The 23,728-nt window shown below is 38.8% G+C and overlaps 3 protein-coding genes across 5 annotated transcripts; all 3 read left to right on the forward strand.

Annotated features, from left to right (window-relative positions):
- Positions 1-13: 13 nt before the first annotated feature.
- Positions 14-2,373, forward strand: nmnat1 (nicotinamide nucleotide adenylyltransferase 1). 3 transcript variants are annotated; one of them, XM_057319978.1, is made up of 5 exons: positions 14-101; positions 552-687; positions 858-1,041; positions 1,301-1,431; positions 1,761-2,373. In XM_057319978.1, the coding sequence occupies exons 2-5, from the start codon at positions 573-575 to the stop codon at positions 2,138-2,140; spliced, it is 810 nt and encodes a 269-aa protein (XP_057175961.1). In that variant the 5' UTR covers positions 14-101; positions 552-572; the 3' UTR covers positions 2,141-2,373. The 3 variants fall into 3 exon arrangements, with proteins under 3 accessions (XP_057175961.1, XP_057175962.1, XP_057175960.1); XM_057319979.1 differs by having other exon boundaries at positions 49-269; XM_057319977.1 differs by having other exon boundaries at positions 50-262.
- Positions 2,374-3,624: 1,251 nt separating this feature from the next.
- rbp7a (retinol binding protein 7a, cellular) lies at positions 3,625-5,420 on the forward strand. Its single transcript, XM_057319983.1, is given in 5 exon segments — positions 3,625-3,932; positions 4,142-4,320; positions 4,686-4,744; positions 4,746-4,785; positions 4,874-5,420. Coding segments are annotated over 5 exon segments (405 nt in total). The 5' UTR covers positions 3,625-3,859; the 3' UTR covers positions 4,928-5,420.
- A 394-nt stretch (positions 5,421-5,814) lies between these two features.
- Positions 5,815-22,985, forward strand: ube4b (ubiquitination factor E4B, UFD2 homolog (S. cerevisiae)). The gene is made up of 27 exons (XM_057319972.1): positions 5,815-6,088; positions 8,108-8,327; positions 10,292-10,427; positions 10,692-10,779; positions 11,226-11,370; positions 11,445-11,670; positions 14,568-14,709; positions 14,970-15,070; positions 15,249-15,363; positions 15,724-15,807; positions 16,161-16,217; positions 16,307-16,423; positions 16,512-16,610; positions 17,015-17,128; positions 17,341-17,539; positions 17,750-17,888; positions 18,762-18,861; positions 19,009-19,136; positions 19,233-19,331; positions 19,461-19,696; positions 20,395-20,521; positions 20,910-21,054; positions 21,283-21,417; positions 21,772-21,963; positions 22,174-22,348; positions 22,474-22,620; positions 22,742-22,985. Exons 1-27 carry the CDS (start codon positions 6,065-6,067, stop codon positions 22,807-22,809), a joined length of 3,558 nt encoding a protein of 1,185 aa, XP_057175955.1. The 5' UTR covers positions 5,815-6,064; the 3' UTR covers positions 22,810-22,985.
- The last annotated feature ends 743 nt before the right edge of the window (positions 22,986-23,728 follow it).

The raw sequence follows: 23,728 nt of genomic DNA on the forward strand, positions 1-23,728 counted from the left end.
TTGCGCAGAGTTGAAATTCCTGAAGCAAAGAGACAAACATTTGATTTGCGCAGCTCGGCCGACTGGACTGTGCGCGTTTGTTCCAGAATACTGTTACAGCTGTAAGATCAAAGATCTGATTTTGATTGAAAATAACTTTGTATTTGTCGCACGTTTTGTCATAGAACCACATTTCACTGCGTCTATTGATTACTGTGAGGTCCAATAAGAGGCGGTTTTACTGATAGGCAACTAAAATAGGAAGCACGAGACAAGTGTGTTGGTAAGATGTACGTTAACGTTAAATAGTTCGTATGCGGTTTAACGTAAATCAGTGACATGGTATTTTATGTTATGTCTTTAAATATTTTAGGTTCTTGTATTTTTTTAACTAACATAATAATCTTTAGTACTTAAATAGGGAAAATACCCTGTCTGGTGGAATGTCTCTTTTTCCTGGTTCCTAAATCTATGACAAATTTTCTTGAAAGTTTTAAGTTTTATGTTTATATTTTATTCAAATATTTGGCATTTTCAAGTTATATTTCAGTCTGACTTTCTTTTTTCTGCAGACAACATATTTTATGTGATCAATGGCGTCACAAGAGAAAACCAAAGTTGTGCTACTTGCATGCGGGTCATTCAACCCCATCACAAACATGCACCTGCGCATGTTTGAACTGGCTCGTGACCACCTTGAAGACACTGGTAAATACATGAAATATAAAAATATAATCTCATTAATATGACATCTCATTAATATGAATTATTAGGAATCTCATTTATTGTGCCATATACCTCTTAATATATATACTTTGTTATCTCTTAATATTTTAACTGCATATTGTTATGCATATATTTGTACATTGATGTGTCAGGTAGATACACGGTGGTGAAAGGTATAGTATCTCCAGTTGGGGATCCCTATGGGAAGAAAGGTCTGGTTACAGCCTGTGGTCGAGTGACCATGGCTAGACTAGCCACAGAGAATTCTGATTGGATCACAGTGGATGACTGGGAGTGTCAGCAGATAGAGTGGGTACCTACAGCCAAAGTTTTATGGTGAGAACCTTTTCACATCACATGCTTGTGAAGAAGAGTGAACAATTTAATTTTGGTTGAAGTAAAAGATCAAACGTAAAAAGTTAAACGTCATAAAGAAATAGTAGAAATTAAAGCGAACATTTTTTTTTTATTCAGTTATTGATTCTGCACATATCTAATATTGTCATATTTTTTGGGTAATGACATTTACAACAAAGTGTTTATGCTAACATCCTGTATCATTGCCATCATTTCCATTGGATTCTGGTCTTATAAGGCATTATCATGAAGAACTTATTTCCAATGAAAACATCAATGATGACGTAGACAAAGGGAAAAGAAGGAAAAGACGGAAGCTGGAGCAAAATGAAAACGCCGGTCAAAGCTCTTGTATTAACACAAATGCAGGTACTGCAAATAATCCAGAAAGGCTATCTTAAAATGTCACTCTGTCACACCAAGTAAGAAAATCTAGGAGCCGATGTTCCCTTAGGGGACAATAAAAAAAGCATTGTACAAGCAAGTGTTTATGAGCGTTTACACTGTTCAACACAATTTGCGTGTCTGCGCATAGTCTGACTGCATTCTTCTGTAAATAAACATTCAGAACACTTAGAACAAATGTGAAGCATTTTAATTGTGATTTTATGTAAGTAATGAAGAAAAGCATGTCAGGTGTTTTTAACGCAGTTTCTGATGGTGCATACTGTGTTTAATTTTTATAAATATGCTTTTAGACACTCCCCAGCTGAAACTACTATGTGGCGCTGATGTGCTGGAGTCCTTTGACGTTCCCAGCCTTTGGAAGACTGATGATATTGAGGAGATAGTTAGCCACTATGGTATAGTGTGCATCACCAGATTCGGCTGCGACCCTGAGAAGTTCATAAACCAGTCTGACCTACTGTACAAACACCGTAAGAACATCCACGTGGTTCGAGAATGGGTTATCAACGAGATCTCAGCCACTCATGTGCGCCGGTCCCTGCGCAGGGGACAGAGTGTGCGCTACCTGCTGCCTGACCCTGTAGTGAACTATATTCAGGAGAACAATCTGTACACTGCAGAGAGCGAGCGGAATAATGCAGATCAAGTACTTGCCCCTTTTCAGAGATAAATGAGCCCTAACTAGTCTGGTCTTTTTTGACCTTGCCTCCAGTTCTGCTTTTGGTGGATGGCTGGTGTGTTATCCAAAATATCTAGATTTACAGTCTGTTGTGCACTCTTAACCCATCTTGGTTAAGGATCGATTGCTTTGCCTTATCATGCGTCACTCAAAAGGTGATGAGATTTTATTTGGAAGTATTCTAATTGAAGTCTAAATAAAGACATGAATTGTTTTAAAGATGATCACTTGATGATTTTTGGATTTGAGTAGCTCATGGATTTGCAAAATGTATCAATATCTAGAACGGTACGTGTTTTGCATTTTATAACCCAATAAACCTGCAGCTGGATACTATTGGTTTATTGTAACCATATGTAAAAAAAAGCTTGCGTAACGTAAAGTGTTACCGTTCATTGCATATAAGGTTGCTATAGAATGCAAACTAAGATGCAGTGGAGGAGGGCAAACCTCAGAAGTGCATTTTAAAGGCGTTAATATGAGTAGAAAATACTGCTTTAATGTATCGCAACATTGTTGCCCAATATGAAAATGTAAGAAATCCCCAAAATTGGGAATTTCCAAAACGTTGTTTAATAAGACATAGTAAAGTAGTTAATTTTCTGGGAAGGTCACGCTTAAAACAAACTTATGTCAATCTCTACATCATTCCCCAAGCACTGCCTGAGGAACTGTGACCTGGTAAGATTTTTCTTACTCTTAGATGTATAAAGTCAAAAATATACCTCCCCTGTACATACTAGAGTTCCCCTTTTTACAAATAGCTGATTCACTGAACCTAAAATTTTCAGATGTTTTCATTCATGCATTAAATAATGAACAGGCCTTCGGTTGTTTCTGTCACTTTGATTGTTTTGCATATAATGAGAACAGCTTAGCAGGTGTAATAATCACCTAAAAGTCACATTTGACACTTTCATGTAGTTTTGTTGATTGCTGGTCAGATTTGGCTCATCACCAAGTGATTTGTATAAAAGACCTTAAGATTAAAGATGTTACATTATAATGAAACATTTACAGTAGTTTTATTTACCAGACAATGACATGTGTTGCAATAACATTGTGACCTATTCGACCTGTTTGACTATTACAATTAAGTCTATATTCATCATCCACCTTTGTGGAAATTCATAGTGATTTAATGTGCATAACTGTTTTGACGTGTGGTGTCATGTGATGATGTAATGGGATCTCTTGGCTTGCAGTGGAAAAAATCTTTTCAAAATAAAAACTGATGTCACCCAAGGCAAGAAAACAACAAGTTGATTGAGACATCTGATAAAAGTTAAAAACGTGGGATTAAACATGGATAAATCATTTATTTAGTTGTATTTACTCTACAATATAATTATGAGCATTTATATATTCATGTCTCTATCATCCTCTTTATAAATTACATTTTTATGATATGATTTTAATATATGTATATATACTGCATCTTTCAACCATGAGTGGATGCGGTATACGTGTTTTCCTCATGGGTGTGTTCAGGCAAACTATTTACAACCAAAGACTTGCCAGACACGTTTTTCCCTTACGTAAAACCACACAAAAGGCACAACTTTAAAGCGCTGAGGACAGATGAAAGTTAAAAGGACAGCCCACTGCGCCGGCAGCACATATAAGAATTGGGAATCTTTCTCTCAGTCATAGCCTGCACGTTGTTTTACTTCAGATCACTTTAGAGATTGATACCAGTCTGTTGGAAATATGCCTGTCAGTCTCTGTGGTACATGGGACATGCTCAGCAATGTCAACTTTGAGGGATACATGATTGCTTTAGGTAAAAAAATATTTTTGTTTTCATTTTTTCTGTTAGAATAGACTATTGCTTTGAATGATGAGTTACTTGTATTTTCAAACATCTGATGCATTTTCTTACGAGTTATTTACTAATTATTTACTCCATTGCAAACTTTATGTATTTATATACTGTAGATCCTTGATGTGTGATCATGTTTTTCATGTATCCTAAACTGTGTTATCTTTTAGGAATCAGCTTGTACACCCGTAAGATCGCCCTGAGGCTAAAACATCGTAAAGTGATCGAGCAGGTGGGAGATCAGTGTGTCATCAAGACCCTCAGCACATTCAGAAACTACACGTTTTCATTTAAAGTAAATGAGGAGTTTCAAGAGTTTACCAAGGGACTGGATGACAGACACTGCAAGGTAATAAAACATTTTATATAATTAGAAATTACATATTTGCATTATGGTGGCTGCACCTGAAGGGAGATCATTTAAATCATTCATTTCTGTGACTTTTTTCCAAAAACATGACTTTTTCACTAATGCTATCTTGTTACAATGAAAGTAGATAGGGTCTAGAGATAGAGCCATAGTCTCCATTCATTTTCACTGTATGAAAGAAAAACAGCTTGGATGTTCTTTAGTCAAAAACAAAGTCATATGGGTTTGTAATGACATGAGGATATGTAAATAATAACATTTTTATTTTTGGGTTGAACTATTTCTTTAATGCACACTTTAACTGGTGAAGGACAAGGTTAACACTAAATTCCATCTGTCAACAGTCACTGGTGCAATGGGAGGGGAACAAGATTGAGTGCGTACAAAAGGGCGAGAAAAAAAACAGGATGGGCACACTGGATTGAGGATGATAAACTCTATTTGGTATGAGTGAATTCATACCATTAACCTTTGTATGTAACATTTATGTTTTTTTTTTCTAATTACTCATATAAGGATCAAACTTTTACAGGAGTTGTACTGTGAGGATCAGGTCTGCAAGCAAGTTTTCAAACGGGTTGTCTGAAGCTCTGTGAGGTGGAGCTGACTTGAAAAGACACACTGATGTAAACAAAGTTGTTTACACTTCTCAGTCAGGTGAATATGGGGAAGGACTTGGAGCTCCAGCCTGTGTCTCAAAACGTAATCAATTCCAACCATTGAGGCATGCAAACTGAACCTGGAGTGGTACACTATTGAATGCATTGAGCATGAATTATATTGCCACTAGAGGGTGACATAAGACCATTTGCACACATTGTGTTAATGTATGGTCAACAGACTGAAAACATTGGATACCACTTGGTAGTTCGTATGGAGCAATGTGCTAGGATTATTGGCCTGAATCATCATTTGACTAGAATAAGACATTTAAGGGCCTTGACTTTTTTTTAAATAGATGTTTTACTATTGTATAAGATTGTTATTTTTAGTTGTATCGTTTAATGCAAATTTTGTATTAGTTTCATCACATCTTAGCTGGGCTGTCAATCAATTGTGCAATAAAAGCTTGAAAAGTATTAAGTGTGCTTTTTGTTGCTACTATAATGTTGGAGTTTAATCATAAACTAACCATATAATAATCTTATAAAAACAGATAATTATTATTTTCCCAATAAATTCTACAGCCTGCAGTACGCAGTGTAATTGTATTTATTAGATATATGCATTTATTAGTGAACCTAGTTATAGAGGCCTATAGTGAAAACAATTCTCGCTAAATAATTGTGAATAGAGTTATAAAATGATTAATAACTGATTATTTTATACGATAGCTATATTCGCGTTGCCATTCTTTTAATTTGTGTTGAAGTAAACAAGTCTCTTGAGGTCGCTCCAGCAGTGAAATCAGTTTCCTGAACTGCCGCAGCCTGGAATGTGTCGATCTCATGTCACGTGATTCCAGATCCAAAATGGCCGCGTCGGTGTTTTGACGAATAGTACTTTTGTGTTTGTTTCATTCTCCTCAGAAATCGAAGAAAACGTTTCCCGAACTGGAAAAAAACAACCACGCGTGTTTGATGTTTTAATATAAAGATTTAATTTAGACAATCACATCTTATTAATATTTGTTTTATGGTTCAGACTATGCACTTTTGGTGTTTATAAGGTAGCTAGCTGACTGGCTAGCAACACATTTAAGCTGAAAATTAAAAGAAAATCGATGGAGCAGCTCAGTCCTGAGGAGGTAAGACTATTTATACGTAACTTAGCTTTGTGAGATTCTAGTCGAAACAGCTCAGATCCTTGCATGACTGTTGTGTTAACTGTGTTTTATTATAGGTTTAATGGCTTGTCATTGTCACCTTTTTCAATCGCAGCAATGATTGGATAAGCTAACAGGACACAAGCTAATCAACAGCTCAATGTATTCACATTAAATTCATTTATTTAGCTTGAAAATAAAAGGCAGGGGTTTGGATAATCATTTTGAGCCACTTTAATGCCGATACGGAAGCGATAAAATGTATAAAACGAGCTTTTTATCAGGCAGCTGGTTGGCAAGTTACAAATTGTCAGCCATGTCTCTGCCACAAGCCTCGACCATCTGCTTTTATCCTCGTTTTTTATTTATTCCACAGTTTAAATAACATCTTAATATATAATCGAGTGGGGAATTTGTAACCATTTTTATAGGTTATTATTTCGTTTGGTGGAGGTTTACTTTATTGACCATTCAAAATGGCTGAAGATGATCGCCTAAAGAAATGTAATCGTTCTGAATTTATGATAAATTAAAATAACAGTCACAGTAAAATATCAAGTCATTGACACTAAGGCTAGTAAAAGGTTTATTTTGGTCAATGGGTTGCCATATGGAAAGCGAAATAATGCGCAACAAGCTTTGTCAGTAGTCAGATCAATGTTTGTTAGTGTCTCTGTTATTTTTGCTTTGGACGACAGATTTTAGAACCATGTAGTCATATTATAATACATCAAGTATTTTTTAATCCTTATCTTTGGATTTTTAGAACATTTGGTTGTTTGACACTAGTCTCTACTGTACCTTTGTCTACAGTGGGGCTTTGTGTTTTGTACTGTTGAAAATTAATATCGTTCTTTAAAATGATTTACTAAATTATAAATAAACATACATTATTAAAGGATTACTTAATGGTTTTGAGCATTGTGTAAAAAGAGTCATAAAACCATTGAAAGTATTGTAAAGCAGGGCTGGATGTTTTTAAAATATGTGGTCTTATTGATCATATTTGGGCGATATGAATGTATTTGGTGTATGTACATTTTTCAGCTACCCACCAGTGTTGGGTGTAACTAGTTACTAAGTAATTAGTTACTGTAATTTAATTACTTTTCCCTTGAAAATGTAAAGTAAGGGATTACTCTTATTTTTTCTGTAATTTAATTACAGTTACTTCTGATGGAATTAAACTAAATACTTTGTGTAATATGTGTGTGTGCAGAAGAGGAATTTACATCAAAATTCAAAGTCTAACTTTAAAATCCGTGCTTTAATGTATAATTCTCACATTTGTAATTAATAATAATACTTTATGTAGTTTTATATTATTTATTTGAATGAATTAAAAGAGCCGTTTCATGCTTTCCTTGAATCACTTAACTCATCAAGGTTGATGTAGGATATAGAAAGTAATTAGTAATAAGTAATTAAATACTTTTTGAAGAGAGTAACTTGTACAGTAATCTAATTACATTATCGAATGTGTAATTAGTAACTAGTAATTAATTACTTTTTCAGAGTAACTTATCCAACACTGCTACCCACACATAGGATTAATATTTTGATGTGATGTACAAAACCAGTACGTCGGTGGAGTTGAAGCATCATTTGCAAATTGAAACTTGGTCTTGCCTTTTTGTAATGGTTTATTTTAATAGCATAGTAGACAAGATTGCTCATGAATTTATGTCCTTGGCATTTTACTGACAGCATTTGCCTTTGACGCTAAAGCAATCAGTCTATCTTCTCCAAATAAATGAGTTACTTGACTGTAGCTGTTATCCTTTATTGTGGAAAATAATAATGTTCTTCTATGACTCTAACATATCACCATGTGCATATAAGAATCTCTAATTTAAATAAAAATGTGTTGGAGAAAGTGACAGAATCTCTTACATCTTTATATTACAGATGTCCTTGCTAAAGCATTTGAGGACGGTAAACAATTGCTTATTATTGATGTGTAATTAGATTAATCTGTAGTAATTAATCCGTCTCGTTCAGATTCGAAGGCGGCGACTGGCCCGGTTAGCCGGAGGGCAGACGTCTCAACCAAGCACCCCCCTTAGCACACCTTTGACCTCTCCACAGAGAGAGACCCCCCCAGGACCCTTACCCGGACCCTCTGGGGCCTCGTTGCAGTCTGTCCCACCAGCTCCATCTCACACTCTGGGCCTTAATGCCCAAAATGTCACCCCTGCCACCTCTCCAATGGGGGCATCAGGTAAGAGCTTGGCAGACTGGATTCAATCATTCATTTAAAAATCCATCCTTTTTACTCCATAACAGCGGTGTGAGAAGATTATTTTTTATTTGTGGTTGAGAGAATCTTGTTAAAAGCAATTCAGAAAGTGCTCAGGTTATACATGCCCTCAAAATGAAAAAAAAAAAGTTTTTAATACGGCAAGGCTGTTTACTTTCAAAGCTTTTCAGTGCTGGGTATTTAAAGATGTAAAACATGATTTTATGACCAGATCAATTGATGCAATTTTTTGCTTGCAATGAAATGAGGTGCAGTTGTGCCCGGCACCATCTAAACAATTTTCTTTGCCATCTTGTTTTAAATATTTGTTTGCAATGTGTGATATTGCTAATGTTGTACATTTTCAGACACTATGCTTTTGATCATACACGTGTGAGCTGTACAAGTGTAATAAAATTTTAGTAGGTCATTAATTCTGTTTCGGTGTACAATTTTGTGCTTAAAAGACCCATGCATCTTCATCCGGTGTGAACTGAGATGAATTGTTTAGTTTATAAGGCATTAGCTGCCTGCAGGCTTGTGATTTTAGTTTTAATCAATAGAGTTTAAATGTTTTCATCAGTGTTGACATCAAGGTAGGCGCTTTCTGCCTGCTGTGTGTTGCTGTGAAGAAAAGTGCAGAGTCATACTGAAGGTGGCTCAGTCCTGGCCAAGGTTTAATCCAGGACACACAAGGCTGTTTTCACTCTCAGATTTGCGGAGTTCTCTAATCTCATGTCTTGATAGCACACTCTTTTATTTGGTATTTATTAGGTCAGTGTGCCATGTTAGCTGTGCTTTAGGTTCTCCATGCTTAAATAAGCTTTAGACCTTAATGTTATGGGATTGTATTTAGACAGAGAATATTAGAAACACATTTTTCTCTTGAAACGAACTTTGTGTTTGTATCACTACTTTTCTGCACTTTTCTGTCTTATTGTTCAGTGAAAGTGTTTATTTCATGCGTAATTAACACGGAGCCAGTTTTGCTGAACTAAATTACGGAAAATGTATTTGTGGAGCTCATCTGCGTTGTCATTAGAGACAAGTTGTGTTGCGTGTCCATGTACCACACCTGGCTATTCAGATTTAATTTGGTGTGACATGAAAGAGCAGTTCTAGCAAAAGAACTAGTCTGGGTTTGTTCTTTTACTGAATCACTCAACAAACATACTTCATTGTCTTCTTAGCTATCCATTTTTGTTCTTCTGTAAACGTTGTACTTTAAAATACAAATATTACTGTGTGCTATTAACTTTTAAAGGGATAGTCCACCCAAAAATGAAAATTCTGTCATGAATTACCATGTTCCAAACCTGTATACATTTCTTTGTTCGGTTTAACACAAAGAAGGATATTTGGAAAAATGTTAGCAACCGACATTTCTAGAACATCATTGACTACCATAGTAGGAAAAATTACAAAGGTAGTCAGAGGTGTCCCGGAACTTTTTGCTTTCCTAAATTCTTCAAAATATCTCATTTTGTGTTCAACAGAACAATTTTGTTTTACTTTGGTAGTCAATGATGTCCCAGACATGTCACTTGCTAACATTCTTCCAAATATCTTCTCTGTGTTCAACCAAACAGAGAAATTTTATACAGGGTTGGAACAACTTGAGGGTGATTAAATGATGACAGAGTTTTTATTTTTGGGTGAACTGTTCCTTTAAATCGTTAGCATTCCAAATGTCATCGACATCAATGACATCATTGTAATGTTTGCATTTTAAGTTACGATTGAGATTTTGATAGCAACTCGACCCTTTCTAGTATACGATCAAGATTCTTCCTTCAAATTTCTGTATTTGTTTCTTTACCTTGCGCGGACATTTCAGAAAGCTTTTTTTGAACTCCGTTACTGCTTACCCAATGTTTTCCATGACACAATTTGATCAAAGGGTTTTCACCGACTTATTTTTCCTTTTTTGCTTTCCATTACTGTAGGGGTCGCTTACCGCAGCCAGAGCAGCGAGGGGGTCAGCTCTCTCTCCAGCTCTCCGTCTAACAGCCTGGAGACGCAGTCCCAATCTTTGTCCCGCTCTCAGAGCATGGACATCGACACGGCCTCCTGTGAGAAGAGGTGAGACATCTGTGAACCATTGTCCTCTCGGAACTCCTAATCACAGATAAAAGAGCTTTACAATGAGAGCCTGGGACACATGAGATGCTATTGGAGATGAAGTATTTGTGTTCTTTACTGAATGCCAGATGTCTCTTTGTAAAACGTCTCATTAGCTGAATTTTGTTCTATGTACCCATTTTATTATATGCATTGTTGAAGCTCACGGACAGGTGAAGATTTAAGCTTCTGTTTGAAGTTTTTTTTTTTTTTGGTGATCTTCAGCATGTCCCAGGTTGATGTGGACTCAGGAATAGAGAACATGGAAGTGGACGACAGTGACCGCAGAGAGAAAAGGAACTTGGCTGAAAGGGTAACCAGCGGTCTTGTTTTGCTGGATAAATTAATAAATGACGTTATGCCTGAAAGGACGTTATATAGGAAAAATTGTACTGTTAACTCAATATTATAATGTACATTATTCTGAGTTTGTGCCGTGTATGTAATCATTTTCTGAAACGCAATCCCTTCAGGGTAACACAAAAACCGCTGCTTGTTTAGAGGTGTTTTAGAGGTTTATTGTACGATAATGATATTTCCTGCTTATAATGTAACTACTTAACAAATGCATAAAAATATGAATGTGTAGTGCTGATTTGAGCTTTCATTTCATTATCAAAATTGTAGATTAGCTCCAAGCTTCAATGTGGAACGCAGTCATCCTTGCAACACACTATTTGACTGCTCAATGTTGTGACCGACCAATCAGAATTCAGCATTCCAAAAAACTGTTTATTAAACCGATCTTTCAATTTGCAGGACTCCACGTCTAATCCTGACATCTCTGAAGAGCATGCTCTGCAGCTCATATGTAAGATCTTGCGTGTTTCCTGGAAGGAACAGGACCGTGATGTCATCTTCCTGCCTTCACTTGCTGCTGAGTTTCAGAAGAACCCTAAGGATGGTATGAATCGTTGCGGGGGTGGGTGGGGGGGCTAAGTGTTAATTTGCTGTAACTGAACTGGAATTCTCTTGTAGTTTACTCTGACTTCAAAGACCTGATAGGTCAGATTTTAATGGAGGCTCTCATGATGTCCACCCGTACGCGTGACTGTAACCCATTCGCCAGCTTGACCGCCACATCTCAGCCAATTACTGCTGCCAGATCCCCGGACCATCACCTGACTCTCATCCCGCCCTCCAGCCAGAGCGGCAGTCCCATGATGCCCTCCGCAGGCTCATTTGGTGCCAGCTCTCTGTCTAGGCAAGTGTGATAAATGGTGAAATTTACACTCGAATGTACTTTATTATTGATTATGTACAGCGTTATTTCAGGGCAGCCCTGACATATTCACCTGCACCCTATCACATCACTTTCATTTCGCTTTATTCCTACTGGTGTTTCCTGAAAATGTTTTCTTTGTTTCCATCTTCATTCTCAATGGATGAGTTCTGAATGGAATATTGGCTTACAACTTAGTGCTTCAGTGCTGCAAACATACTATACTGCCTGTTTATTTGTCAAGCAATAGGGGTTAAATGCAGGAAATTAGCATAGTATACATATAGTACATACTACACCAATATTAAGTAGTGTGCTGTTCTGAATATATATATATTTATTCTATCATTATGTCATAATATGTTCAATTCCTGTTGTTTTCAGTCTTTATGGGTGTAGCCCAAACCCTCTAGCACTGAGCTCTGCCAGAATGAGCGCTCCATCTGCCCCACTGGCTTCTCCTGCCCCTTTGGCTTCTCCTGCATCTTTGGTTCCCCCCAGTCCTCCAGTCCCTCGCCCTCCCACCAGCCTCCCATCTCTGTCTCCATCCACCCCTCTGCCCATCTCCCAGAGGTACAGGCCCTACTCCCTTAGCTCCTCTGTTCCCATAAGCCCGAGCCCCAGATCTGTCCCATCTGGTATGCTTACGCCCCCTACGACCTCAGGTGTACCCTCTAGCCCCTCCGCTAGACACCGTACCACCCAAACCTCCTCCATGCCATTCCCCTTCCTACCCAGCTCCCCCAGCACTGTGGCCAGAAGGACTGCGCTTGCTGCTCGGATGCCCTCTAGGTACCTTTTCAGTCTGATAGATGTGAAGTTGTGCCAACCTAAACAAAGTTGAAGTCAATCTAGAAATTAGATTGAATTTGCATGCATCATGACACAATTTCAAAGGCACTGGGTGTATATAGAATGTATCAGAAAATATATTAAAACATTTCTTTCCATTTCGGACAGATAAGCGCTTTCCACCCAATTTTTAAACTGTAATTTGTGGAAAAGATGCTTAATGTCACAAATCTAAAAAAACCTTTTTTATTTTGGAGTGAAATATAATGTGAGAATCACTTATTTGCGAAATTTTCAAGTGAAGCAGTAACTAAAAATCCCTTTAAAGGTCCAGTGTGTAATTGACAGAAATGCAATATAATATACATAACTATGTCTTCAGAGGTGTATAAAGAGCTGACACAATGAAGCGTTATGTTTTTATTACCTTAGAATGAGCTATTCCTACATACACCGCAGGAGGGGTGGAGTGAGCGGTTGGTTGCAATTCGCAACCTTGCCGCTAGATTTCACTGACTGGACCTTTAATATTTTACACTAACCCGTAGTTAAAAATTTCAAGTTTTAACGCAAGTTTTCCAGTTTCTTTTTTCTGTTTCCTTATTCCGTTTTAGTCTTTGTGTTTATACAGTCTGTTTGTATTCTTCCATTCTCAAACACTTCTCTTCTTTCATCACACCCCGGCCACACCAGTCCTTTCTCCCTCCTCTTCTTCGGCCTGTCCGACATGTCTCAGGACAGCAGTGACGAAGAACCGGAGGAAGAGGAGGAGGATTTTTCTGAGGTTCAGTTTGGGTCCAGGTACCTGTGCCAACGTGTGTTGCATGCTTCAGCGTGCCTCCTGGCCACTAACAGTAGCCCGCCGCAGCGCAGGCACAGCAACGCCCAATAGAATGAGCTTAATATATTCTGGATGGGCGGAGTTTGATTTGTTTATCTCTGATGTTGACAAATCAGGAGACAAAATCAGCATTTCTTTTCTTTCCATGGAATCTTGTCAATGCCATAAAGACTTTAAGACCTATTCAGCTTCCAGCAGAAATATATGATCCACTCGACCTCTAAACTCTCTTGCAGGATGTGTGTGCTACTGGATAACTGTTGTTTGAGTGTCAAGCATTCAGATTATGATGGTATTGCTAGCCGACTTTGTAACTGAACTCATGAGAGTTTTAGAAGCCTGCTGTGGTCTGTTTGCTCACACTAATGCATGCCGTCTCATAACCAGAGTCCTGCAGGAGGGATGCTGATAATAGAGGTCTGCTTTTGTTCTTTGCCTCTGACAGATTTGGTTGTGACTCAACGTGAAGGTTTACTTGGTTCCAATTCTTATGGAAAGCTTTTGTGTGTGATAACATGGTAAAAATGGTTTGCGTTTGATTGGTAAACACTGGTTGTGTTGTTGGTGGAGTGTGTTCTAACCGTTACACCGTGTCTACACCGGACATGGCGCATCCAGTGTGGACAACATTTTAAATTATAATGGGTTCTAATGCGTTCTGTTGTCTTTTGTCCGGTGTAGACACGGTGTTACTTGAAATGATGGGTTTTAGAAATATGACCCAGCCCTAACATCCAAATTCGAATAATTTTCAGCCTTTTGATACTATCTAGTTAGATATCTAGTTATTTGTTCTTAAATCGAGTCTTGGGTATTTGTTTTGGTAACCAGACAATATTGCAGCCCCTTGACTCTCAATGTATGGACAAAAAACACTGAGGCATTTCTCAAAATATCTTCATTTGTGTTCCACAGAATAACATCGTTAGAGGTTTTTATACCGAGTACATGACGTTCACATTAAGAAGGGAAACATAATTGAGAAACGCAATATGATATGAGATAATTTAGTTGTGGTTATTTTCATACATTTACATTTATGCATTTGGAAGACGCTTTTATCCAGAGCGAATTACATTGCATGATACATTTGTATTTGAGTATGTGCAATCCCTGGGATCGTCGAACCCATGATCTTGGCGTTGCTAGCGCCACGCTCGAACCACTGAGCTACAGGAAAGCATTTGAAACCCTCAGATTGTAGAAATCGTCTTAACTAACTCTTTCTTTCTCTCTTTCTCTATAGCCTGGGTGCATCTGGAGGGGGAATGGTTGGTGACTCAGGTAGTGACCGCTTTACCATAGAGTCCAGTAAAGAGACCGAGATGTTGAACTACCTCATCGAGCGTTTTGACAGTGTGGGTATGGAGGAGAGGAAAGCACCAAAGGTGATTGCTGATAAGACATTCAAGCTCTCTCTTACGTAGTTCTTCAGCATTCCTTCACTTTAGTGTTGAAGTATCATTTGTAATGTCACTGTATGTAATAGCATGGATTACAAGGAAGTGTTGCATTATTTCAGTTTTTTATCAAGACGATTGCCTGTAGGTCAGAGGAACAGTGCAGATGATCTCGTGACATGTAGGGAAATTCCCCGGTTGTATTGTCATTTTGAGTGTCTCATTGTAAGTGTTATGTTCTGTTTCAGATGTGCAGCCAACCAGTTGTCAGTCAGCTGCTAAGCAACATACGTTCCCAGTGTATTTGCCATGCTGCACTAGTGCTTCAAGGTGCCCTCACCCAGCCCAGGTCAATATCTGTCACCATTATTCAATGCGCTCGGTCATTTAACGGTTTTATCTATAGGATGTTTTCACATTGGTGCAAAAAAATGTGAGTCTGGTTTAGCTTGTTGAATGCACTTGATGAAGTTTGGGTCCTAATTTACGATGCACATCTCATCGCTATTTCCTTTCCTGTCAATCAGAGCCCCTCTACAACCCTCCCTGCTGGTTCCCTACATGCTGTGCCGGAACCTTCCGTACGGCTTTATCCAGGAGCTGGTGCGCATGACTCACCAGGAGGAGGATTTGTTTAAACAGGTGGGAGTTGCAGCGGATTATGGAGACATTCTGCATGCTGTGTCATTTGACTTTAAAAGCTCTTTTTGAATCGATGTCCCACTCCCTGTGATATTAAAAGTGTTTTCAAATGCTTGGTGGGTTTGTAGGTGGTAAAGACAGCTTTGTATGTAAAGAAATCTAACGTTTGAAAGTTTTTGCATTAGATGCATTTAGTTGGATATACGCACATTTTGGGGCAAGTGGTTATTAACACCTACCCTGTTTCATAACATAAGTATACCGGTGATGACGGGTATCTTATGTTAAGAGATTGCCTGCCAGTTACAGGTGTATCCCAAAACCAATTTTCTGTTAAGATCAATGCTGTTGTTCTTTCAGATCTTTGTTCCCATTCTGCAAGGGCTTGCGCAAGCTGTGAAAGAATGTTCCTTTGACTCTGACAACTTCAAGTATCCTCTGATGGTAAGAGATTCCATGCTGTGCTATTAAAAACATACTGAGATGGTTTTAGCAGACATTAGGACCAAATGATGTCTGGATGCTGTTAGATGGGCCATTCCTGTTTATTAGCTTTTGAGCTCTGTAACAAACACTTTCAGAAATGTGCTGTGGTGGCCAAGTTCAGGCACTTTTATATTATGTTGATAATTCACACAATCAGTATAAAATGAACCATCTTTAAAAGTTTAATATTTTATTTAACATTGAAGAGTCATGTGATGAGGGTATTAAAATTTACTCGATAACATTATCTTGACCCAGATATCTGCTCGGCTCTTATTCATGTCTGTGACCGATATTTCATTGTCTTTCAGGCTTTAGCTGAGCTTTGTGAGGTCAAGTATGGGAAGACTCACCCCATATGCAGTTTGGTAGGTTTTTGGTAGATCTTACCAAAAATTCAAGTCATTCAGGTTCATGCTGTTAATAATCTTAAATCGCACCTGTAATCTTTCTTTAGATCACCTCTCTGCCATTGTGGTGTCCTGACCCACTCAGTCCTGGGACAGGAAGAGAAATTCAAAGACTCTCCTTCCTGGGGTCTTTCTTTAGTCTGTCTGTGTTTGCAGAGGATGATGTGAGTAATTGAACTATTATAACAAATGACACTAATGTACAGCGGCGATGAGAACAAAGTAATTTATTTTTGCTCTGCTGTTTTGTAGACTAAAGTGGGAGACAAGTACTTTTCAGGTCCTGCCATAACTATGGAGAACACTCGTGTGGTCAGCCAGTCGCTTCAGCACTATTTGGAGTCTGCCAGGGTGAGCGATCATTACATCACCTGCTTATAGGTTTATAATGTGCAGCACCAATGTAAGGAATATTCTTTTTATAGAGTAAGAGTATTAGTTAAGGATCTTTTTTAGCATTTTTGAAAGCGACGCTTACTAATTCCTGGCACCCAGAACACACCATAGTATAATGCTAAAATACACTTATGGCACCTTAAAAACTGCATTTCAGTGCCCTGGCATGAACCCACACCACCCTAGCAGTATTTTTTTTATCCTGGACAAGCATCACTCACATTTTTAAGACAATGTACCGATTTAGTTTCCCTTTTATAATTTCAGCTAGGTTTCTGAATATCAAGAAATCATGTTCATTGCTGTGTTCAAATGTAAGTTTTTAACACTTGCTGTATGTATTGGTGTTGGTTTGTCAGGGAGATCTATTTAAAATCTTGCACAACATCTTGCTGAATGGAGAAACAAGAGAAGCAGCTCTGAGCTATATGGCAGCTCTGGTGAACCGTAATGTGAAGAAGGCTCAGATGCAGGTATGTTACTCAAGTCTTATCAGTCTGGGTGAATAATAACAGATCTATTTCGTAATGAAAAAACATGGTTATACAAGGTCTAGAGACTCCTGGATTTACAAGGTTTACAGTATCTTTGCTGTCGTCACTATATGTTTGTCTGACATACAGAGTATTTTTAGCAATGTTGCAATACCTTTGCATAATAAATGTACATTTTATCCTCTCTTTAGACCGATGACAAGCTAGTATCCACAGATGGCTTCATGATGAACTTCCTGTGGGTTCTGCAGCAGCTGAGTATGAAGATCAAGCTGGATACAGTGGATCCCCTTTACATCTTCCACCCCAAGTGTCGACTAAACGTCACCCCTGAAGAGACCAGGCTCAAAGCCACGATGGAGGAGCTGAAGAGTTGGACCACAGAGCTGCGTAAGTGTGGGCTGGAACAGATGAATCACGGTGGAGGGTCAGGGGTGGTGTAGTCTAGCAGTTAAAGCTTCTGAAAAAAGGTTACAGGTTCCATGAACAGATCAGCAAGACACTTAACCTAAGACTGCTCGATAGAGGGCTTGGATTTATTGTTTTGCTAAATCTTCCAACAGTGCTTTCATAAACTAATTTCTTCCTGTTCCCCTGCAGATGGTGACTCATCCAAGTTTTCAGAGCCCAAGTTTCCCACCGAGTGCTTCTTCCTCACTCTACATGCACATCACCTGTCCATCCTGCCGTGCTGTCGACGCTACATACGTAGACTGAGGGCCATACGAGATCTGAACAGGCATGAATCTTACGAACATGCTTCACTTTTGTTTTCAAAGCACTATCCCAGTTCCACACTCGCCTCATACCTTATGAACATGCGTAAGCACAAGTGCACTATTTTGAAACGGGCAAGTGTATAAAAAAATTGAAAAGAAATTACTTTAAATTGCATCACTGTGTCATTTCAGTGTAACAGAAGTAATCAGGTTGTATAAACGTTTGATGCAGCTAAGCTAGTGTTTTTATTTTATCCGGCTGGTAATTGTTATTCTCTTGAACATGGATACATCTATCATTCCTCGTGACTGATGTCAGATAGTTTTTTGTAGATAAGATAAAAGATTTTAATCTCTCTTCGATGAGATGGGCTAATCCAGATCTGTCCTGTGCTTTGTGCTGAAGGTGTTTTCTAGGTTATGGCTCCAGAAGAGCAGCTTTAAAGTCGTATCTTTGTTTGGCTCAATGTCAAAATAACAGGTTGTGTGTTTCTGTTAGTGTTGCTTGACTGGCAGTGATTCAGGTCCATCACATTAAAACGGACAGTTTACCTTAATGCACTCAAAATGCCCAGCTAAACATTAGTGACACCTGCTGGTGGTAGGGTTCATAACAATCAAATGAGTCAGAAATGTTCCCATGATGTATTTTAAGGGGACACCCTTCATTTATTTTACATATAAATAAGCATCGGCCTGTTGACAAAGATTTTGGGCACGTTTCACTGTTTTACTCCATCTATCTACCCTGACAGGTGTTGTTTGGGAACAACTGCCATATCTACCAGCAACACAAACTATAGCAAACAAATAAATAAATAGTGAGTGCACCTTTAAAGTTGATCAACGACTACAAAATACTAGATTCAATGAATGTGTTGTATGTGTTACAGAACGGTTGAGGAGTTGAAGAACAGTGAGAACCAGTGGAAGGATTCCCCGTTGGCTAGTCGTCATCGGGAAATGCTGAAGAGATGTAAAACCCAGCTGAAGGTGTGTGCTGTCGTCCCTTTTAAATCAAAACTAAAAATATTCTCTTGAAAGAAAACACTTGAACTGGCCTTAGAAAACAATTGTATCTTTGGTGATGAAGAAATACTAATAAAATATGTATTCAAATAATTGCTTTTGTATTGACAGAAACTGGTGCGCTCTAAAGCCTGTGCAGACGCAGGGCTCCTGGATGAGAACCTGCTGCGCAGATGTCTGCAGTTCTTCAGTATGGTCATCCAGCTTATCCTGCGCATGGTGGAGCCTGCCTATCCACAGTCAGTTAACTTACTGACATCATCTAAGATACGTCAATGTTTTGTTAAGTTGACATTCTCTCCTCATTTTCTGTTTTTTTTCCAATCACCTCACAGTGTTAGCCTGCCTCTGAACCCAGAGATCCCAAAAAGCTTTGCAGCACTCCCTGAGTTTTACATTGAAGATGTGGCCGAGTTCCTGCTTTTTATTGTGCAGTAAGTCTGAGATCATAATACAGCAAATTTTTTATGTCACTATTTAAATTTGTTTATTACATTTTACTTTGCTCCGTCATGTCGGATATAGACAGTAAGAGAATATTTCTTTTCTGATTTGTTTCTCAGGTACTTTCCCCAGGTCCTGTATGAGCCATGCACTGAGGACATCGTGACCTTCCTGGTGGTCTTCATTTGCAGTGAGAACTACATAAAGAACCCGTACTTGATCGCCAAGCTGGTGGAGGTGCTCTTTGTCACCAACCCTGCTGTGCAGCCGCGCACCCAGCGGTTCTTCGAGATGATGGAGAACCACCCGCTGTCTGTCAATCAGCTCGTCCCTGCCCTCATGAAGTTCTACACAGGTAATTCTATTCAATTTATTTATATAACGCTTTTCACAATGTGCATTGTTCCAAAGCAGCTTTACAGGAGCAAATAAGAAAAACAGAAAAACACAGAAAGGTAAAACACAGCTCAGTGCATGGTGTTTATAGACCAAGCAAGATCATTCTAATAAATAATATCTAATAAATAAATGAATGCAGTCTTCTGGTGAGCAAGCCAACACTGCCCTGCTGTGGCGAGGAACCCAAACTCCAATGATGAATAAATGGAGAAAAAAAAACCTCGGGAGAAACCAGGCTCAGCCGAGAGGGCCAGAATCCCCTCTGACGTGTCATAGCTGCACTCAGTGACCCCGACCAAAAGCCACCGAGCAAACGTCCACGAAGAACAGGAAGAGCCTACCAGCCGCAACCCAGGAAGCCCCACCTGCCGAAACCGTGCAGGTCCAACCCAGTCCCATTCTGCGCTCGACACCAGACAACAGAGTGACTTTAACTTTAGTCCGCCGTTGTCCAACATTGTCCACAAAACAAGACCAAACCAGACCCACACAGCCCCAACAAATAAAACCCTCCAAACCACAACCAACAAGCCCCCCCCACAAGGGGGTAAAAGGGGGCGGTTCCGGTTGATGCTTAGAGGGAGGGGCTATAACATGCCCTGCTTTATTTTATGCATTTCAAATTTATACTAATTGATCAAATGTATTTTCTAGATGTGGAGCACACTGGAGCAACTAGTGAGTTTTATGACAAGTTCACCATCCGCTACCACATCAGCACCATATTTAAAAGCCTGTGGCAAAACATTGGCCATCAAGGGACCTTCCTGGAGGAGTTCAAGTGAGTGGAGATCTAGTGTGAATAGACTGAAACTTCAGCATCTGATATATCTTAGCATCTCCAGCATTCATAGACAATACATATATATTTTTTAAGTTTGCTGAATCTAATCTAAGAACATCATTGGTTGCACTTTATTTTACAGTACGTGTACCTGTAGTGTACTTACCTAAGAAAGAACTGGGAAGTACTAGGTAACTACATGGTATAAGTTTAGGTTTAGGGGCAGGTTCAGGGTTAGTACCTAGTTATTACCCATTTATTATATTTACTGTAATAAGTACATGGGAAACATGACTGTAAAATATAGTGCTACCACATCATTTGTGCATGCATTTCATTGATTTGATCAGTATATTTACTTTTAAACCTCTTTTTCTTTCTAAAGCTCTGGAAAGCAGTTTGTGCGCTACATCAACATGCTAATCAACGATACAACTTTTCTGCTGGATGAGAGTCTGGAGTCTCTGAAACGCATTCACGAGATCCAGGAGGAGATGAAGAACAATGAGCAGTGGGACCAGCTGCCCAGGGTCAGCACATATTACAACCGGACCTATTATTTAATTGCCATGTCTTTTAAATGCACAATGTGTAATAGATGAAACATCACTATGTCACCTGACAGCTCACCATGGTGTGAGCATGACCATCAGTGTTGCAAGCAAAAACATGTTTGTTATGAAGAAGGGAGGAGAGAGTATGTATGCCTTGTGTATTGTCATTTTGATTGATTTGATATTAAACATTTTAATCCGTAGGACCAGCAGCAAAGCCGTCAATCCCAGCTGACTCAGGATGAGCGGGTGTCACGTTCCTACCTGGCTTTAGCCACAGAGACAGTAGACATGTTCCACATCCTCACCAAACAGGTCCAGAAGCCCTTCCTGAGGCCTGTAAGTACAGATAACAAACCCCATCTCTCAGAATATTGTAATATTCCAGTTATTCCAATATTCCATTAAAAGCAGGTACAGTATAGTCAAATGTGATTCATGTAGGTTTGAGTGATGGGTAAAAACATGCACTGCTGCATGCATGTAAAAGAATCTCCTGCGCTCTGCTCTCCGCAGGTATTTATAGTCTTCAGGGAAAATTGAGCTGCTGCCAGGGTCAGAACTTTGAGTTTATTCAGAGGTGTGAGAAAGGACTGTTCTGCTGACACCAATAAGCCAATGCTGTGTCTGTGGATATATGTGAGCATAAATGAAGTGAATTCCTGGAATGATTTGCGCTGTTGCATTGAACAGGAATTGGGTCCTCGTCTGGCTGCCATGTTGAACTATAACCTTCAGCAGCTGTGTGGGCCTAAATGTCGAGACTTGAAGGTTGAAAACCCAGAAAAATACGGTTTTGAGCCAAAGAAGCTCCTGGATCAGCTCACTGATATCTACCTGCAGCTGGACTGCGCTCGATTTGCTAAAGCCATCGCAGATGACCAGGTCTGTAGCCACTTACCAAGAATAACTTCTCCAGGGTCTTGGGAAAAAAATGTCCCTGAAATTTAAAATGTAGGGGTTCAAATTTTGATTTGGTTCGACAAAGAAACCCTCATAATGGTTAAAGAAGTTAACTGACACTTCTACTTACTACCTTATACCTTTCCTCCTCCACCTTTCTTGATCCTACTTTTTGTTTTTCCTCATATTCAGCGGTCATACAGCAGGGAGCTCTTTGAGGAGGTCATTTCCAAAATGAGAAAGGCCGGCATAAAATCCACCATTGCTATTGAGAAATTCAAACTCTTGTCTGATAAGGTAGAGGAGATAGTGGCCCGCAATTCACAGTCTGAGATGGATTACAGCGACGCCCCAGATGAGTTTAAAGGTAGGTTAAACATTAGTTTGATTATAAACCAGCCACAAATACGCTAACATGAACCAACATGTCAAATTACTGTAGATTATATAGCTAGCAAAAGTAAATAATGCTGACATATACTTAAATAATAGATCCCCTGATGGACACTCTCATGTCGGACCCCGTGCAACTGCCCTCTGGTAACATCATGGATCGGGCCATCATCCTGAGACACCTTCTGAACTCTCCCACAGATCCATTCAACAGACAGCCTCTCAATGAGAGCATGCTGGAGCCAGGTATCAAACACACACTCTGTACATATGAGATTGAACAGGACAGTGTGACTGGCCATATGTGTGACCTACTTTTTAGTTGGTAGACTATGTACTGTTATTTATATTCTCATCCTTTCTGTAGTCCCAGAGCTGAAAGAGCGAATCCAGGCCTGGATGAGAGAGAAACAGAGTGGCCGTTTTTCTCAGTGAACCAAGCTTACCTTCAGATGAAATGTTTTCACCACGCTGGATGTGAACTGAATCGAACAGGATGTAATACGACAGTACCTAAATTGTTTTGCCTCCCTTTGTCCTCTTATTGAGCCCATGCCTGAAAGGCTTATGGTTCTAAATTGAAACATAATAAAGTTTAGACTTTTGAAAGATTTTGATTTGGAATTTGATTTGATTTTTGAGTTCGTATATCTCTGCATACATACCAAGGTGAAAAAGCACACTTTCACACCACACATTAATCAAAATTGGATATATTCAAAATGCTCCGCTTGTTTTGTTTTATTTGGATTTGTGGATGGTATACGAGAACATTGAGTTAAGGGATCCATTTCATGTTTGTGTGATATTTGGAAGGATATTGTTAATCGATACCAGTATTTCCATTTGAACACTCCGTACTACCACAACACGTTAGCTGTAGACATACTGTAGTTTTCAATCCCTCCTTTTAACACAACACTTGGAAAAGGAAAGAGTATTTAAAAAAAGCTCTATATGTGACCCTGGATCACAAAATCAGTCTTAAGTAGCACGGGAACATTTTTAGTAAAAGACAATAATACATTGTGTGGGTCAAAATTATCGATTTTTCTTTCATGCCAAAAATCATTAGGATATTAAGTAAAGATCATGTTCCATTAAGATATTTTGTAAATTTCCTACCTTAAATATATAAAAACTTTATTTTTGTGAGTGGATGGCCTGCTACAGTGCCCCTGATTAACAACTTCAAAGGCAATTTTCTCAATATTTTGATTTTTCTGCGCTCTCAGATTCCAGAGTTTTAAACGGTTGTATCTCAGCCAGATATTGTCCTATTCGAACAACTCACATATCTATAGAAAGTTTATTTATTCAGCTTTCAGATCATGTAAAAATCTCAATTTCGAAA

Source organism: Triplophysa rosa, linkage group LG21 (assembly GCF_024868665.1).
Source record: "Triplophysa rosa linkage group LG21, Trosa_1v2, whole genome shotgun sequence".
Classification (NCBI taxonomy): domain Eukaryota; kingdom Metazoa; phylum Chordata; class Actinopteri; order Cypriniformes; family Nemacheilidae; genus Triplophysa; species Triplophysa rosa.